Source organism: Hyperolius riggenbachi, chromosome 10 (genome assembly GCF_040937935.1).
Source record: "Hyperolius riggenbachi isolate aHypRig1 chromosome 10, aHypRig1.pri, whole genome shotgun sequence".
Lineage (NCBI taxonomy): Eukaryota > Metazoa > Chordata > Amphibia > Anura > Hyperoliidae > Hyperolius > Hyperolius riggenbachi.
Genome location: NC_090655.1, coordinates 267,360,456 through 267,380,170, shown reverse-complemented (window position 1 = coordinate 267,380,170; position 19,715 = coordinate 267,360,456). Strand labels below are relative to the sequence as shown.

General features: G+C 45.3%; 1 protein-coding gene across 1 annotated transcript in view; it reads right to left on the bottom strand.

The window, feature by feature from the left end:
• Nucleotides 1-19,715, bottom strand: part of LOC137537172 (uncharacterized) — an 87,624-nt gene that overhangs the window by 30,622 nt on the left and 37,287 nt on the right. The window contains 4 exon segments of the mRNA XM_068259291.1: nt 3,293-3,662; nt 4,237-4,335; nt 5,496-5,790; nt 14,662-16,317. Coding sequence (XP_068115392.1) covers nt 3,293-3,662; nt 4,237-4,335; nt 5,496-5,790; nt 14,662-16,317 — 2,420 coding nt within the window.

The following is a 19,715-nucleotide window of genomic DNA, read 5'->3' as shown; positions in this document are numbered from 1 at the left end:
AACCTATACTGGGGGAACCTACCTATGTAACCTATACTGGTGGCACCTACCTATCTAACCTGTATTGGGGCCATCTACATAGCTAGCCTATACTGGTGGCAACTACCTAACTAACCTATACTACTGGGGGCACCTACCTATCTAACCTATGCTGGGGGCAACTATTCTGGCTACCTATATTAGCCAACTGCCTTACTGTTACAGTTACATTACAGTTACCCCCACCCATGTGATGTCATGTCCACATCAATTTTTTTGCCGCTGCACGCTTCGCTTTTTTTGTGGGGGGGGGGGGGGGGGGCGGTGTCGTTAAACTATCTGCACCGGGTATCAAACACCCTAGCTACGCCACTGGTAGAGGAGGTGGTGGGTGTGGCTTGGTGCTGGTAGAAGAGGAGGCGGTGGTGGGTGTGGCGTGCTGCTGGTAGTACAGGAGGTGGTGGGTGTGGCCTTGCGATGGTAGTAAAGGAAGTGGTGGGTGTGGCCTTGTGCTGGCAGTAAAATAGGAGGTGGTGGGTGTGGCCTGGTGCTGGTAGAGCTGGTATTAGAGGAGGTGTGTGGCCTGGTGCTGGTAGTAGAGGAGGGGGTGGTTGTGGCCTGGTGCTGGTAGAGCTGGTAGTACAGGAGGTGGTGGGTGTGGCCTGTGCTGGTAGTAAAGGAGAACTGACAGCACTACATGCTGTCAGCTGACACTCCTATTGGTTGTTCTGGGTTGGGCCGGTCCTGGGCGGGGATTGCAGGATATAAACCCCTGGCTCACTTTCACTCACTGCCCGTGATAGCAATCAGTACACTGGTGCTGGACATTCTGACACTTTGATTAATTTGCATGTTTATTGGTCTAGTTTCTCTGATATATATGCAGTGTTTGCAATATCTATCTATCCTTTAGACAAGTGTTTGTTATTTTCCTGATATATTGTGTATGACTTTTGCTACTCCTTGACCTCGATTCTATCTCAACCCATTGTACCTCAACCATCTGACCAATTGTGTATGACCCCAGCCAGTTAACGACCAAGCCTTTTGCCTCAGCCTAGTGTACCGCAGCTGTAACGATCGGTGTAACACAGAGAGGATCTGATTACCGGTGATCTGCAGTATCACTGGGAATACAGATATATACCCGATTATTGATGATCTGCAGTATCACCGATAATCAGATATACAAGCTAACCTCTGGACACCAGAGTAGAGTAGGAGTGTTTGGTGCAACAGTGATACTAGAGGACTAGGCCTCAGTACAGTTATGAGTACTGCACTACTTCCTTCCGTGGACCAGAACTCTCCCGGGAGGAGGAGTCAGGCTGAAAGTAGGAAGGACAATCCGAGAGTGACACTCAGAAGGAAGTGTCACTACCAGGACTGGGAACCGCCTCTAACAATAAGGTCGGTTCTCGAGGTCGGACAATCCAGGTCGTACACACACGGACAGACAAGGTACAGATTCAGAAGGCAGAGGCGGAGTCTAAAGTACAGGCAGAGTTCGGCAACAGGGTATCAGATATATCGAGGTACAAAATCAGGAGGCAGATGCAGAGTCTAAAGGCGAGCCGGGGTTCGGCAATAGAGTATCAGAAATATCGAGGTACAGGATCAGAGTTCACAAGAATAGTCAGGCAAGGCAGAAAGTCATAACAGATAATCACAATCAAACTAGTATTTTAAGCTATCAACAGAATCTAGCTAAGTGTAGGATTACAGCTCCAGCTGGTCCCGGCACACTTTCGGATCTGACTCAGGTCTGCGTGCTACCACGTAGTGATCGCAACGCCAGACAACCAGCAACTGAACAGCCAGCAGTATATATACCAGAACTCTCTCCAGGCCCCTCCCTAAGTGCTGGACCAATGAGAGGTGTGGAAAACATAAGCTTACCAGCCTGGTCAGCTGACTCACTTCTGGCTGTCATATAAGCTCTGCCTCTGCGCGCGCGTGTCACTCTGAATCTTGGTGGACTATCAGTCCCAGCCACACCAGTACTGTCCTGCAATGTGCCTGCTGGGTTGTGCGCTGGGTCAGTGTGTCTGTGGCAGATCCATGCGCGCTAACCGCCGCGTCCAACGCGGCGTTTTTTCCGCGTTCCGCCACGCCATGCGCGGAAAGAGCCGCCTCCCGCTGACTTCTAGCGGCGGCTCTTCCGCTTTTCTTTACAGTACCCCCCCCGAGGAGTGGACTCCGGACAGCTCCTTCCAGGTTTTTCTGGGTGTAAAGTGTGGAACTCCTTTCTTAATTCGTCCGCATGCATGCGACTCCCAGGTACCCATGACCTTTCCTCAATGCCAAACCCTTTCCAATGCACCAGATACTGTACTGAGTTCTGTACAATGCGTGAGTCTAAAATTTTCTCTACTTCGTACTCAGGTTGGTCATCTACCATCACAGGAGGAGTAGGACCCACATGAACTGCAGGCTTAAGCAGGGACACGTGAAAAGATCTTACGCCACGCATGCTGGCCGGAAGATCTATGGCATAAGTGACGTTGTTGATTTTCTTAGTCACAGAAAACGGACCTACAAACCTGGGGCCCAGTTTGGCTGATGGCTGCTTCAGGGTCAAGTGACGTGTGGACACCCAGACTAAGTCCCCTGGCTGAAACTTCCACTCCAAGGAACGTTTCTTGTCAGCTTGACCTTTTTGACTTTGAAACGCCTTCTCCAAATTATTCTTAACAATTCCCCAATTGTCCCTAAGTGACCTCTGCCAGATCTCCAATGCAGGAAACGGAGTGGAGGCCACTGGTAAAGGAGGCAACCTTCCTGTCACTACCTGAAACGGAGAGAATCCCGAGGAGGAACTTTTCAAGTTATTGTGCGCGAATTCTGCGAATGGTAAAAACTTGACCCAATCGTTCTGCGCCTCAGCAACATAGCACCTTAAAAACTGTTCCAATGACTGATTGACCCTCTCCGTTTGACCATTGGTCTGTGGGTGGTAGCCCGACAAAAACGACAGCTCCATGCCCATTTGATGACAAAATGCCCTCCAAAACCCAGACACAAATTGGACTCCCCGATCTGACACGATGTTTTCCGGAATGCCATGCAACCGGAAAATGTGGATGATGAACAAATCGGCCAGTTCCTGAGCCGAGGGGAGTCCTTTTAGGGGCACAAAATGGGCCATTTTGCTAAAGCGGTCGACCACCACCCATATGACCGACATGCCTTCCAACTTGGGAAGTTCCCCCACAAAATCCATGGACAGGTGGGTCTACGGTTCACTCGGGGTGGGCAAAGGCTGTAACCTTCCCACAGGTGCCAGCCGGGAGGGCTTACTTTTAGCACATACCGCACATTCCTTGACATACTCCCTACAGTCTGATGCCAAGGAAGGCCACCAAGCACACCTGGCAACCAGATCCTGTGTTCTGGAAACTCCAGGGTGACCAGCATTCTTATGGGCGTGGAACATCTGCAGGATCTGCAGATGGAATGGCAGCGGAATAAACAGAACCCCCTCAGGTTTTCCCTCAGGAACATCCTGCTGAAAGGGACTTAAGACCTCTGTCCAATCCTCCCAGGTTTCTGTTGCTGCCAACACTAACCTCTGCGGGACGATGGACTCAGGAGCAGGGGCTTGTGCTGTCTCCGGCTCAAAACATCTGGACAGGGCGTCCGCCGTAATGTTTTTGCTACCAGGAGTGTACGTGATTATAAACCTGAACCTCGTAAAGAATAAGGACCATCGAGCCTGACGGGGGCTTAGTCTCTTAGCCCCCTCGATGTATTCCAATTTTTTGTGATCAGTGTAAACCGTAATGGTATGTTCTGCTCCTTCCAACCAATGACGCCATTCTTCAAAGGCCAATTTGATGGCCAGGAGCTCTCTGTTGCCTATGTCGTAGTTTCTCTCTGCCGGAGAGAACCTACGAGAAAAATAGGCACATGGGTGCAATCTGCCCTGTAACCCTGAACGTTGAGACAACACAGCCCCTACCCCAACCTCTGAGGCGTCAACCTCTACAATAAAGGGGTAAGACGTATCCACGTGTCTCAAAATGGGTGCTGAACAAAACAACTTTTTCAGATTGGAGGTGATAGGTATCTGCTCCCTTTTTTGTGAGACTGGTAAGGGGTGCAATGATTTTAGAGTACCCCTTTATGAACCTTCTATAGTAATTCGCAAAACCCAAAAATCTCTGGAGGGCTTTCAGCCCCACTGGCTGCGGCCACTCCAGGACAGCCGTGACTTTAGCAGGATCCATTGACAGACCTGAGGTGGAAATCACATACCCCAAAAACGTGACGGATGTCACCTCAAAAATACACTTCTCCAACTTGGCATAAAGCATATTCTGTCTCAGTTTGTTCAGCACAAATTTAACATGGATCCTGTGTTCAGAGAGGTTGTTAGAGTAGATTAGTATATCATCGAGGTATACCAGAACAAATCTCCCCAACACCTCTCTGAATACCTCATTGATAAATTCTTGGAAGACGGCCGGCGCATTACACAACCCGAAGGGCATCACTAAGTACTCGTAATGCCCGTCGGGTGTGTTAAAGGCCGTCTTCCACTCATCGCCCTTTCTAATGCGGACCAGGTTGTATGCACCCCTCAGATCCAACTTCGAGAAGATCTTAGCGCTTGTGACCTGCGTGAATAAATCGTCTATCAAGGGTAACGGATAGCGATTCTTCACAGTGATTTTGTTCAGACCACGGTAATCGATGCAAGGTCGAAGACCTCCGTCTTTTTTCTTAACAAAAAAGAAACCGGTCCCCGCAGGCGACCGAGAAGGGCGAATGAACCCCTTGGCTAAATTGTCACGGATGTACTCCTGCATAGCCACTTTTTCTGGACCAGACAAATTGTATAGATGACCTCTAGGGGGCATACAACCAGAACGGAGATCAATGGGGCAATCGAAAGGGCGATGAGGAGGTAACTTATCAGCAGCCTTGGGACAAAATACATCAGCATATTCAGAGTATTGCTCGGGAGCTCCTGCCACATGAATCTTGGTCTGACCCAATGTCACTTTCCCTAAACATTGCCGAGAACAGAAATCTGACCAACTAGTTAATTGCCCCGCAGCCCAATCGATCTGTGGTGAGTGGAGATGTAACCAGGGCATGCCTAAGACAATTGTGGAGGTGGCCATGTGCAACACAAAAAACCTCAGTCTTTCTCCATGCAGTAACCCAATAGTGACCTCCACCTCTGGTGTCTGAGACAGAGGACGATCCCTTTGCAGCGGGGAGTCGTCCACTGCCGTAACCTGGATAGGTGGTTTTACTGGTGTAAGTGGAATACCCAATCTCTCTGCAAACTCGTGATTCATGAAGTTAGCCGCTGAGCCTGAATCAACAAAGGCCTCAGTGGTTTCAGATTGGTCCCCCCATGTAATCGTACAGGGAAGAAGCAACCGATTCTCTTTTAGGGGTATGAGTTGAGCGCCTAGGGTGTTACCCCTTACAACTCCTAGGCGGTAGCGTTTCCCGGCTTATTAGAACAGTTTTGTACTCTATGCCCTCCCTCCGCACAGTACAGACACAGTTTCTCAGTCATTCTCCGTCTTCGCTCCACCTGGGTCAGTCTTGACCGACCAATCTGCATTGGCTCAGGTGGAGGCAAGACCGGAGAGGATGAGACTGGAGGCGAGGGAGACACTGGAGGTGCAGCGGGAGGTGCGGTGTAAGATGTTACCCTGACACGATGGCTGCCCCTGGTCTGTCTCTGATAACGCAACCTGCGATCGATGCGAATGGCCGATGAAATGGCCTCATCGATTGTTCTGGGCTCGGGCTGACTCAGCATCAGATCGGAGACCTCATCAGATAGGCCTGACAGAAAGCAATCCAACAGGGCATAAGTGTCCCACCTAGCTGTAACTGACCACCTTCTAAATTCAGCCGCATAATCTTCGACCGGACCTTTGCCCTGACGCAAAAGCTTGAGCTTCCGCTTAGAAGTCGAGGCAAGGTCTGGGTCGTCGTAAATTACTGCCATGGCTTTAAAGAATTCCTCCACAGAGGTAAAGGCTAAGTCACCGGCAGGCAAATTGTACGCCCAAGTCTGGGAGTCACCAGATAGCAAGGTTTTAATAAATATGACCCGTTGGGTCTCAGTCCCCGAGGATCGGGGTCTCAACTTGAAATATGATAACACTCTACTCTTAAAATTCCGGATGTCAGACTTGTGGCAGGAAAATTTTTCAGGTACGGGCATACGTATGTCATCACTAGGAGGGGATCGCACCTCATCAACTAACGTCTGAAGGGTTCGCACAGAGCCTGATAGGGCATCAATTAATGCTTTGTGCTGGCCCAGTGCTTGATGGATGTTATCCACCGAAGTGGCAAGCACACCCAGAGGGTCAGCGCGTGCGTCCATCTGTCTTTTTTGGTCTGGCGTTCTGTAACGATCGGTGTAACACAGAGAGGATCTGATTACCGGTGATCTGCAGTATCACTGGGAATACAGATATATACCCGATTATTGATGATCTGCAGTATCACCGATAATCAGATATACAAGCTAACCTCTGGACACCTGAGTAGAGTAGGCGTGTTTGGTGCAACAGTGATACTAGAGGACTAGTCCTCAGTACAGTTATGAGTACTGCACTACTTCCTTCCGTGGACCAGAACTCTCCCGGGAGGAGGAGTCAGGCTGAAAGTAGGAAGGACAATCCGAGAGTGACACTCAGAAGGAAGTGTCACTACCAGAACTGGGAACCGCCTCTAACAATAAGGTCGGTTCTCGAGGTCGGACAATCCAGGTCGTACACACACGGACAGACAAGGTACAGATTCAGAAGGCAGAGGCGGAGTCTAAAGTACAGGCAGAGTTCGGCAACAGGGTATCAGATATATCGAGGTACAAAATCAGGAGGCAGATGCAGAGTCTAAAGGCGAGCCGGGGTTCGGCAACAGAGTATCAGAAATATCGAGGTACAGGATCAGAGTTCACAAGAATAGTCAGGCAAGGCAGAAAGTCATAACAGATAATCACAATCAAACTAGTACTTTAAGCTATCAACAGAATCTAGCGAAGTGTAGGATTACAGCTCCAGCTGGTCCCGGCACACTTTCGGATCTGACTCAGGTCTGCGTGCTACCACGTAGTGATCGCAACGCCAGACAACCAGCAACTGAACAGCCAGCAGTATATATACCAGAACACTCTCCAGGCCCCTCCCTAAGTGCTGGACCAATGAGAGGTGTTGAAAATGTCAGCTGACCAGCCTGGTCAGCTGACTCACTTCTGGCTGTCATATAAGCTCTGACTCTGCGCGCGCGTCACTCTGAATCTTGGTGGACTATCAGTTCCAGCCACACCAGTACTGTAGTGCAATGTGCCCGCTGGGTTGTGCGCGGGGTTGGTCGCACCGCCCTCAGTACCGGCGGCGGCCTCCCCGCGCTGGGTCAGTGCGTCTGTGGCAGATCCATGCGCGCTAACCGCCGCATCCAACGCGGCGGTTTTTCCGCGTTCCGCCACGCCATGCGCGGAAAGAGCCCTCCCGCTGACTTCTAGCGGCGGCTCTTCCGTGTTTCTTTACAGCAGCCATCTGATCTCACGTGTATGACCCTAGCTTACGTTTTTGACTACGAGTTATCTGAGCCTCAGTATATACGTCTCATACCTAGCATAATAATATATTTAAAAAATACAGGTATACATTAAATCATCGGTAGGAGGTAGAGCCGCTGCAACCACCACTGCAAATCAAGCTGACAGCCAGGGATCCAAAACATCTCAAAGCCAGATTTCCAAAAAGGATGTCCCGCTACACCAGTTGGCAGGGTAAAAAACTCCAGGTCTTTATTTAGAACATCAATTAACTCACAGGAAACAGCTCACGTGTCAGAGCTCTGCTTAGCTCCTTAACCACTTGCCGACCGCGCACTCATAATGCGCATCGGCAAAGTGGCAGCTGCAGGACCAGGGACGCACATCTGCGTCGCTGGCTGCAGGCTAATTAATCAGGAAACAGCCGCTCGCGCGAGCGGCTGCATCCTGTCAATTCACGGCGGAGGGCTCTGTGACTAGCCTGCGGGCCGCCGATCGCGGCTCGCAGGCTAAATGTAAACACAAGCGGAAATAATCCGCTTTGTTTACATTTGTACAACGCTGCTAACAGTAGCAGCGTTGTACCAGATCAGCGATCCCCGGCCAATCAGCGGCCGGGGATCGCTGTCACATGACAGGCAGGAGCCTGTTAGAGGCTGCACAGGACAGATCCGTTCCTGTGCAGCCTCCGATCTCCAGGGAAGGGAGGGAGGAGAGGGGGAATCCTGCGGTGGAGGGGGCTTTGAGGTCCCCCCCGCCAGCCACACACAGGCAGGAGCGATCAGACCCCCCCAGCACATCATCCCCCTAGTGGGGAAAAAAGGGGGGCGATCTGGTCGCTCTGCCTGGTGTTTGATCTGTGCTGGGGGCTGTAGAGCCCACCCAGCACAGATCAGCGAAATCAGCGCTGGTCCTTAAGGGGGGGTAAAGGCTGGGTCATCAAGTGGTTAATATACATAGCTTTATTAATCATAGCTAAGGTTAAGGAGCCAAGCAGAGCTCCGATACATGTGAGCTTTTTCCTGTGTGCCAATTGATGTTCTAAATGAAGACTTGGAGTTTTGTACCTGCCAACTGGTGTAGCGGGACATCCTTTTTGGAAATCATACATTAAATCATACTGATCTGAGGGCAAATAAATGACATGAATACCATCAAGATGAATGTATTTACACCACAATTATAGCAATAGCTGGAAGGGAGAACATTTCAATACCTGTAACAATGTTAGGAATTCCAATTAGTGATGTGCATTGTTATTATTTCAGCTAATATTTATAATAATTTTACTATGGATGAAAAAGTAATGACATTGAAAGGTCAGATTTATCATCACGTTTACATTTTCAGCCCAAGGTTATTGGTTTGCTTATTTAGGAAGAGACTGTCAGTTTTGTCGTCATATTTAAAGGTTTGTTTATTGTAAGAAATGAAAGAGTTAACTTACACAGTGATATAATTACACATAAGGAACAAAGAAGGTTTGCTGTTACAGCGGACCTGAACTCAGAACTTCATCTCTGCTCTAAAATACATGCAACAGCATAATAACCTTGAAAGGAAAACATTTCTTTGTTACAGCGGTTACAAATCCGAACATAAATCTGCGCTGTTTCTCCTTCCTGCTTTCATGGAAGCAGACATATTACCATCCTGTGCTTTCAAATGAGCTTATCTGCCTTACCTGAAAATGGCAGTCAGGTGACATGGGGAGAGATCAAATTACAACTTGTGATTAGACACAAATAAGGGGGCATTAGACAGGCTAAACTCTCTAAATACATACAGGGCGCATTTTTCTATGTTTTCCTTAAGTCTTGTGCAAGAGTTCAGGTCCACCTTAAGTAAGGTCCAGTTAGGAAGTGATTCAAAGTTTTTTTTTTTCCTTGAGTTCATTCATAAAGGTTGTATGGAGGAGTTACAGTATATTGAAGAGACAAATACATAAATGCAATAAGTTCAAACAAAAGTTAACAGTTTCTCTTTACAATATGTATTATACAAATTAATACATTTTCATAAAATGGGTAAAAAAACGGAAATATTTAGCAACTAAGGTCTATTGTTAAGTCTATCTTAAAGAGAATCCGAGGTGGGTTTCAGACAACGAAATCCGCATACAGAGGCTGGGTCTGCCTATAGAGCCCAGCCTCTGTTGTTATCCAGATCCCCCCTAAGCCCCCCCTGTGCTCTGCGAGAGCCCATAAATCACAGCTGCGCTGTGCGGGCTGTGTTTACCTAGTACTGTCAGTGTCGGCGCTCCCCCCCGCCTCCTGCATAGCTCCGGTCCTCGCCCGTGTCCCTTCCCTCCAAACAGTGGGGAGGGAAGGGACATGGGCGGGGACCGGAGCTATGCAGGAGGCGGGGGAGCGGCAAGACTGGCATTACAGAAGAAAACACAGCCCGATGTGACACGCTGCATGTCGGCAGCGCGGCTGTGATTTATGGGGTCTCGCAGAGCGCAGGGAGGGCTTAGGGGGCATCTGGATAGCAACAGAGGCTGGGATGTATAGGCAGACCCAGCCTCTCTATGGGGATTTCGTTGTCAGAACCCCACCTCGGGATCTCTTTAATAGTTGAATTACAGGCAGAAGAGATTACATGTCATTATCAGAAAGAAGGTAGAATATGATTGTTAATATTTTAAGTTACATTTTTGAAATAATTCAAGAAAACCAATGAAGAGAATAGGGGAAAAACACTTGTTACTACAGCAGCAGGAAACATACTATTGCATCCTGTAAGGGAGGGGGAGAGAACAGGGGAAACACACTTGTTACTACAGCAGCAGGAAACATACTCTTGCATCCTGTAAGGGAGGGGGAGAGAACAGGGGAAACTCACTTGTTACTACAGCAGCAGGAAACATACTCTTGCATCCTGTAAGGGAGGGGGAGAGAACAGGGGAAACACACTTGTTACTACAGCAGCAGGAAACATACTCTTGCATCCTGTAAGGGAGAGGGAGAGAACAGGGGAAACACACTTGTTACTACAGCAGCAGGAAACATACTCTTGCATCCTGTAAGGGAGGGGGAGAGAACAGGGGAAACACACTTGTTACTACAGCAGCAGGAAACATACTCTTGCATCCTGTAAGGGAGGGGGAGAGAACAGGGGAAACCACTTGTTACTACAGCAGCAGGAAACATACTCTTGCATCCTGTAAGGGAGGGGGAGAGAACAGGGGAAACACACTTGTTACTACAGCAGCAGGAAACATACTCTTGCATCCTGTAAGGGAGGGGGAGAGAACAGGGGAAACACACTTGTTACTACAGCAGCAGGAAACATACTCTTGCATCCTGTAAGGGAGGGGGAGAGAACAGGGGAAACCACTTGTTACTACAGCAGCAGGAAACATACTCTTGCATCCTGTAAGGGAGGGGGAGAGAACAGGGAAAACCACTTGTTACTACAGCAGCAGGAAACATACTCTTGCATCCTGTAAGGGAGGGGGAGAGAACAGGGGAAACACACTCTTGCATCCTGTAAGGGAGGGGGAGAGAACAGGGGAAACCACTTGTTACTACAGCAGCAGGAAACATACTCTGGCATCCTGTAAGGGAGGGGGAGAGAACAGGGGAAAAACACTTGTTACTACAGCAGCAGGAAACATACTCTTGCATCCTGTAAGGGAGGGGGAGAGAACAGGGGAAACACACTTGTTACTACAGCAGCAGGAAACATACTCTTGCATCCTGTAAGGGAGGGGGAGAGAACAGGGGAAACACACTTGTTACTACAGCAGCAGGAAACATACTCTTGCATCCTGTAAGGGAGGGGGAGAGAACAGGGGAAACCACTTGTTACTACAGCAGCAGGATACATACTCTTGCATCCTGTAAGGGAGGGGGAGAGAATGGGGGAAACCACTTGTTACTACAGCAGCAGGAAACATGCTCTTGCATCCTGTAAGGGAGGGGAAGAGAACAGGGGAAACACACTTGTTACTACAGCAGCAGGAAACATACTCTTGCATCCTGTAAGGGAGGGGGAGAGAACAGGGGAAACCACTTGTTACTACAGCAGCAGGATACATACTCTTGCATCCTGTAAGGGAGGGGGAGAGAACAGGGGAAACACACTTGTTACTACAGCAGCAGGAAACATACTCTTGCATCCTGTAAGGCTCTGTTCACATCCAAAATCAAAATCACTGACTCCTGAGATTTTCGATTTTTTGCACATTTCCCCCTCCCGGCACTCCACTGCGCGCTACGATTTTGTACAAAGCGCTTTTGTAGAGCAATTCCGTTTTTTCACCTCCTGACGTCAGTCAGGAAGTGAACTCTTTCACCCGGAAGTACAATGTATTTATTCATAAAAGCGCGACCGCAATCGCCGGATAAAGCAATTTGTGAGCATTTTGTGCTTTTCCTAAACCTTCCATTGTAGCAAAATTGCCTTGAAAATGGTACATGCAGCGCTTTGCTGAGCGGAAAGCGGCGAAACACACCAATATGAACTGTCCCATAAGGAATCGGTGCACTAGCGATTTCAGGGCATTTTTAAAAATCGACAGAGCTAAAAAAACAAACAAAAGCAAAATGCCCTCGGTGTACACAAGCCCTTATTATTTGGTATACAAAAACAGTACTTGCATCACATACCAAATTGTTAGAACATTTAAAATTAAGAAATTCTCAGCAAGGTCGAGTAAAGGGAGAAAGTGAATATCCTAAGCCTTGGAAATATGCGAGTGATTGGCAATGTGAGTGCTATATAAACATTGGTTTATAGAAGTGAGAATGATTATAATAAATTATAATGACTTCTATAGCAGGGGATGTAATATGTGTTGAGACGTTTGAAGTAAACAAACATTTGACAGATGTGACAGTTGGCAAGGGCCCCGCCAGTTGTAGAATTACATTTGTCAATCTATTTGGTGTCAGTATCAAATCAATAACCAAACTACTGAGCAATCATATATAGTATTACATATATAATGTTGAAAATATAATCAGAAATAAATATACAAAGTACTAGGTGGTATTGGGCTATACGCTTCTGTTGAGAATCAGAGGCATTGGAGTTTGCCCATCACCCCTATACTTCAAAAGTTCCACATTTTGAGGGTAAGGAGGAGACTCCCAAGCTGCTGCTATATCAAATTACAGACCCTTAGATTGGTATATATGTGATATCTGGGAACAAGCGGTGCTGGAGGTCTGCATTGCTACACAGAAGTGGTACGAGGGTCCCCTCCCTACCCTACACATAGGGGGATTGTAGGAGGCCTGGCTGGGGGGATATTCAGCATGAAATGTAATGACTGAGGGGTGCATCTCTCTGCACATGCCCAGATCTCCGGTGACAAGCAGCGATTCTCTCTCCTCCACTGCTAATTCTCCCCATACTTTCCCTCCAGGCTGACAGAATAATACAAATACCCACAATGCCTCTGGCTGAGCTAGCTTCCTGCTACACGGCAACAGCACCCATAAGAGCTGGGGTACAAACGCCATCTATAGGGCCACAAGTAGGGATCTATTTATTTAGAAAAGAGGGTTATATTTCTTATTTGGACTTTATTTTCATTGCGTTTATTCAGTTTCAACCCTCTGTAGAAGTTCAGCCAATGATACACACAAAACAAAAGGTTCACATATTTGTTATGACTGAAAAAAATTACAGAGAGGGAAATCTCCTTTCCTCAGTTCATTCTGGATAAATGGGATCTTCTAATATTCCCACATCTGCTGCTCACATTAGGTACATAACAATTGTATACAGAGCTTTCTTGGAGTCTCGCCTTCTTGTTTTTAATTTAACCACTTCAGCCTTCAGTCGTTTTCACTTTATGCATCCGAGCAATGTTCACCTCCCATTGATTAGCCTATAACTTTATCACTACTTATCAGAATGAACTGATCTATATATTGTTTTTTCCGCCACCAATTAGGCTTTCTTTGGGTGGTACATTTTGCTAAGAGCCACTTTACTGTAAATGCATTTTAACAGGAAGAATAAGAGAAAAACGGAAAAAATTCATTATTTCTCAGTTTTCAGCCATTATAGTTTTAAAATAATACATGCCTCCATAATTAAAACTCACGTATTGTATTTGCCCATATATCCCGGTTATTACACCGTTAAAATGATGTCCCTATCACAATGTATGGCGACAATATTTTATTTGGAAATAAAGGTGCATTTTTTCCATTTTGCATCGATCACTATTTACAAGTTTAAAATAAAAAAAGTGTAGAAATATTTCATCTTTACATTGATATTTAAAAAGTTTAGACCCTTAGGTAAATATTTACATGTTTTTTTTTTATTATTGTAATGTTTTTTTTTTATATTAAACATTTTATTTGGGTATTTTTTGGGAGGGTGGGATGTAAACAGAACTTTTATAATGTAAATGTGTGTTAAGGTTTTTTTTTCACTTTTAGTTGTAGTTTTACTTTTTTGCCACAAGATGGCAGCCATGAGTTTGTTTACATGACGTCACTCTAAGCGTAACACACGCTTAGAGGGACGTACGGGGGACGCAACAGCCAGAAAAAGTGGAGCTTCTGAGAGAAGCTGTCGCTTTTTCTGCGGGGGAGAGGAATCAGTGATCGGGCACCATAGCCCGATTCACTGATTCGTGGGCTAACGATCCGCGGCCGGGAGCGCGCGGACGCGCACATGGCCTCCTGGGCGTAGCTAGTACGTCCAGGAGGCCAAAGTAGTTAAGGGAGTTAATTTCTGACTCTGAATTGTACAAAGCAGCCATATCAGTGTGACATAAAATCTGGCTCAGTCAGCTCCCAACAAAAACAAATCATTCACTTTTCAGCACTCTTGTTATCAGGAGTGTTTGATAAGCCATATAAAAAGTGTTTTGGCTTCTATTTACTCTTCAGGAGAGCCATGGCTGCATGCAACTGCAGAACCTGCCTCATTTGCATCGATATTAACCCTGGTTTATTAACCCTTCCAATGAGAAATATAAAAAGTGATCACAGGCAAGTTCTAACTAGGCTTTGCACTATATGTGCCCATATTTATCTCACTATATCACCTCACTTCAGGGACTTTAAAGCTTTACAAACCAATACACTAGTATCATGTAAGAAGCCTCTGGGTATACTGTGCAATTATGCTTCTTTGTGCAAATAGACAAAGTGTATCAGAACACTTTTAGCCAAGACATTTCCCACACTCAGCATCTGAAAATAGGGATTTCGTAGTCTGAGATTTCTTATGTGTGACAAGGTGTGATTTATGCCTAAAACATTTCCCACACTCAGCACATGTATAGGGTTTTTTACCAGTGTGAGATCTCTCATGTGTGACAAGATGTGATTTATGCCCAAAACATTTCCCACACTCAGCACATGAGTAGGATTTCACACCAGTGTGGGATCTTTTATGTGAGATAAGGATTGATTTACGCCCAAAACATTTCCCACACTCAGCACATGTATAAGGTTTTTCACCAGTGTGAGATCTCTCATGTGAGATAAGGCTTGATTTCTGTGCAAAATATTTCCCACACTCAGCACATGTATACATTTTTTCACCAGTGTGAGATCGCTTGTGTTTTAGAAGGACTGATTTACTCCCAAAACATTTCCCACACTCAGCACAAGAATAGGGCTTCACACCTGTGTGAGATCTCTCATGTCTGACAAGGTTTCTTTTTAGACCAAAACATTTCCCGCACTCAGTACATGAATAGGGCTTCTCACCAGTGTGAGATCTCTCATGTTGGACAAGATTTGTTTTACACCCAAAACATTTCCCACATTCAGCACATATATAGGGCTCTTCGCCAGTATGGGATCTTTTATGCGTAAGAAGATGTGATTTCTGTGCAAAACATTTCCCACACTCAGCACATGTGTAAGGCTTTTCCCCAGTGTGGGATCTTTCATGTGAGATAAGGCTTGATTTCTGTGCAAAACATTTCCCACACTCAGCACATGTATAAGGCTTTTCACCAGTGTGGGATCGCTCATGTTTTAAGAGGATTGATTTATGCCCAAAACATTTCCCACATGCAGCACATGAATAGGGCTTCACACCAGTGTGAGATCTCTCATGTATGACAAGGTTTGAGTTACTCCCAAAACATTTCCCACACTCAGCACATGTATAGGGCTTTTCACCAGTGTGGGATAATTTATGAGTGAGAAGATAAGATTTCTGTGCAAAACATTTTCCACATGCAACACATGAAAAGGGCTTTTCGCCAGTGTGGGATCTTTCATGTGAGATAAGGCTTGATTTCTGTGCAAAACAATTCCCACACTCAGCACATGTATAGGGTTTTTCACCAGTGTGAGATCTCTCATGTATGACAAGCTGTGATTTCTTTATAAAACATTTCCCACACTCAGAACAAGAATAGGGCTTCTCACCAGTGTGAGATTTCTCATGTATCACAAGGGTTGATTTATACCCAAAACATTTCCCACACTCAGCACATGTATAAGGCTTTTCACCAGTGTGAGATCTTTCATGTGTGATAAGATGTGATTTCTGTGCAAAACATTTCCCACACTCAGCACAAGAATAGAGCTTCTCACCCGTGTGAGATCTCTCATGTCTTACAAGCTCTGATTTCCATACAAAACATTTCCCACACATGGAACAGGAATGAGACCCTCCAGCAGGGGGAGAGCTGTGCTGGGTATGAGGCCCCTCAGGGTTAGACAGGTTAGGGGAGTCTGCGGGGATATCTGGCGTAACCAGGATATCTTGTGGAGACTCTTGTCCAGTGACATCATCATCCGTTGTGCAGTCTGTGGATACAGAGAGACGGGTCTCTGAGAGGTTCCTGATGCCGGGACTCCGCCCTGCAAATAGAGAAACATCATCACTTCCTGTTAGAGAATTCTGAGGGGAGGAGCAATTATCATTAGGGAGGGTCAGTGAGCTGCTGCTAATTCCAAGTTGATGCACAGTTTTTGCAGTTTGGAAATTGACCAAATGCAGCAGCTGCATAATTTTGCATATTTTTTTTTTAACAGGTACGTTTTAATTGTATTTTTGTTTTTTGCATACAAAATACAACATAACAAAACATTTGAACATACCATAACAAGAACACAACGGTAAGTCAATACATTCTTAGAAAAAACAAAAGAGGAGAAAGAAAGATAGTAGCTCCCTGATGTGAAGAGACACATGAAGGGGCGAAGAAAAAGAAGAAGAGAAGGAAGTATCATTATCACTGTTACATGTTATATAAGCAAACTTTTGTTTTTCTTACCATCTTAGTAAGGGGGCTTTTAGGACCATTGTAGTCCCTTACACACCCCAATGAGTTCTGGGTCACCATGAGCTTGCTGGTTAGTCTGTGCCTCTCGGATTTACAAGCCCTACCCCATAGAGCCAAATTAATCCATGCCATGCACTGATGAGGATCAAACAATCCGAAACAGTCTGTAAGCATCTTGGATTATTATGGCTCTGTACATATTAACAAGCTGACACATCATTGCATTCCAGCGGTTCTGGAGGTGTGTTTAGCTTCTAAGGGTACAATGGTTAATTTGCATATATTCAGCAGTGGTGCCTGGGAGACATCTCAAGCTCACTCCAACCTGAATTATCGCAAATTCTTTCTGTTTTAAGAAAGCAAACTTTTGTTTTTCTTAACATGTTATACACGTCAGAATATATCCATCTTACACACAGTCTCAGCACGTATGTATCATATTTCATGGATTATTGTCGGATATCGAATAAAGAATCTTCATTCATCCATTGAACCGGAGTCACTGGTTATATAACTGAAATTATCAACTTGTGCAATATCAAGAGTCTCTGTGAATATTGATTATTCTAGATACCTTCCGATAGATCCTATCCCCCCACTGGAGCTTATCGAGCATATATCTCTTTTCATTGAAGAGTAAATCATTCTGTCAGAGCTTATAAACACTCATTGAGCAGGCATGGGTGCTGTAAGTGTAGTAGTACACGGCAATCTGAGATTATGTATAGTTTTTTGTAAAAGTTTTCCTCAGACAACATGTAACAAAGTACCTCACCTGGTATATATATGTAAATGTCTGTCAATACATTCCTACAGTACTTATCGCACCATCCAGACCAAATATAGTCACATTTATTGGGACAGTTCCGACTTTTATATGTCATTTTACATAGTGGGGGGGGCTCCCGCCACCTGCCGTTAGCCCCCGATCAGTGAATGGGAATATAGTTCTCATTCACCGATCTAAGTCCCCCGCAGACTCTTTTATCGGAGACCGCGGTCTTTCTGCAAAAAACAAGCTTCCCGTCCTCATTCTACTTCCTGGAAGCGTGATCATTCGCTTCCAGGACTTTTTGACTGTGGCCATCTTGTGGCCAAATAGTAAACTACACCCACATACATTTTTTTTATTAAATAATTACATTATATTACATTCAAAATTAGCTGTTTACCTCCCACACCAAAAATTACCCAAATACATTTTTTTATAAAAAAAAAAATTACAATTAAAAAAAACAAACAAAAAAAACAAATACCGGTAGTTACCTAGGGGCTGAACATTTTAAATATGCATGTCAAGAGAGTATATTACCGGTATTAGTATATTATTATATTTTTTTAAATTATAAGCTTGTAAATAGTGGTGGACGCAAATTGAAAAAATGCACCTTTATTTCTAAATAAAATACCAGCACCATAAATTGTGATAGGGAGATCATTTAAATGGTGTAATAACCGGGACAAATGGCCAAACAAAACACATGAGTTTTAATTACGGTAGCATGTATTCATTTCAAACTATAATGGCCAAAAACTGAGGCCATTTCTTTCTCAATCTTACTGTTAAAACGGATTTAGAAAAAAAATAATTCTTAGCAAAGTGTACCACCCAAAGAAAGCCTAATTAGTGGCGGAAAAAAACAAGATATAGATCAATTCATTGTGATAAGTAGTTATAAAGTTATTGGGGAGTGAATGGAAGGCCAGAGTTGCTCGGATACATAAGGTGAACAACACTGTAGGCTGAAGTGGTTAAAAGAGCTTCATACGAGCCCATAATGGCTGCTTCAACCACCACAGCTGGGTTGTTTTCATCACGAGAAAACCGCCATTTGATGGTAACTAGTATTGACGCCAGAAAACAATAGAAGAAATTAGGCATAGATAAGCCCTCCTCTGCTACCGGTAATTCCAAGCTTTTTAGCGATAAGCGTGTGAGTTTATTGGACCAGATAAAGGGGAATCAGGATTTTATTTATTTCTGTAAAGTATTTTTTAGGTATCCAGACTGGTGAATTACGGAAAACATACGTAAATTTAGGTAGTAACATCATTTTTATCGCATTAACTCTCCCTACCAAGGTTAAGGGAATTTCCTGCCAGGCAATACATTTATCTTTTACTTTTTATGATGGGAATAAAGTTATTGGCTAGAAACATTTGAAGGTCCTTCTGTATCACCAGGCCGAAATATGTGAATTTGTTTGAGCACTGTAACATTAGGCCAGGGTTATCATTGGATGGGAAGTTATCATCCAGTGGGAGGAGAATAGATTTTGTTTTATTTATTTTCAATCCCGACCATCGGCCACAATAGTCTACAGTTTCCAGAGCTGCAGTAAGAGAGGGACCCGAATCTGCTATATATAGGAGGAAGTCATCTGCATAGAGTGAGATCCCACAATGCTATTAGAGTGTCTCATCATGATTGCTAGCGGTTCGCTGTCCAAGGCAAATAGACTCGGTGAAAGGGGACACCCCTGTCTAGTACCTCTAGTCAGTTGGAAGACTTGTGTGGTCTTGTTAGTGACAGCAGCATCTTCCAATGGCTCCGAGATCCAGAATCTGGATAACCGCCATGACCTAGCCCCGAGGACACCTTCCAAGTTTAATGTGAGAAGTACAGGAGCGTGATCTGATATAGCACTAGGGAATATGTCCACCTTTTGAATCATTGGCAATACATCATCTGTTGTATAAATGAGATCTATTTGTGATAAAGTTTTATGTGCAGTAGAAGAGCAGGTGTATCTAGTTTCACTCAGATGTTTCCATCTCCACATATCTATTAACCTCCTTAGCGGTAACCCTGTGCTGGACACGGGGTAAGCCGCCGGAGGGTGCCGCTCAGGCCCTGCTGGGCCGATTTACATAATTTTTTTTTGCTACACAAAGCTAGCACTTTGCTATCTGCATGTGCATAACGATCGCCGCCGATACCCGCCGATTCGTCGCTATCCGCGCCGCCCCCAG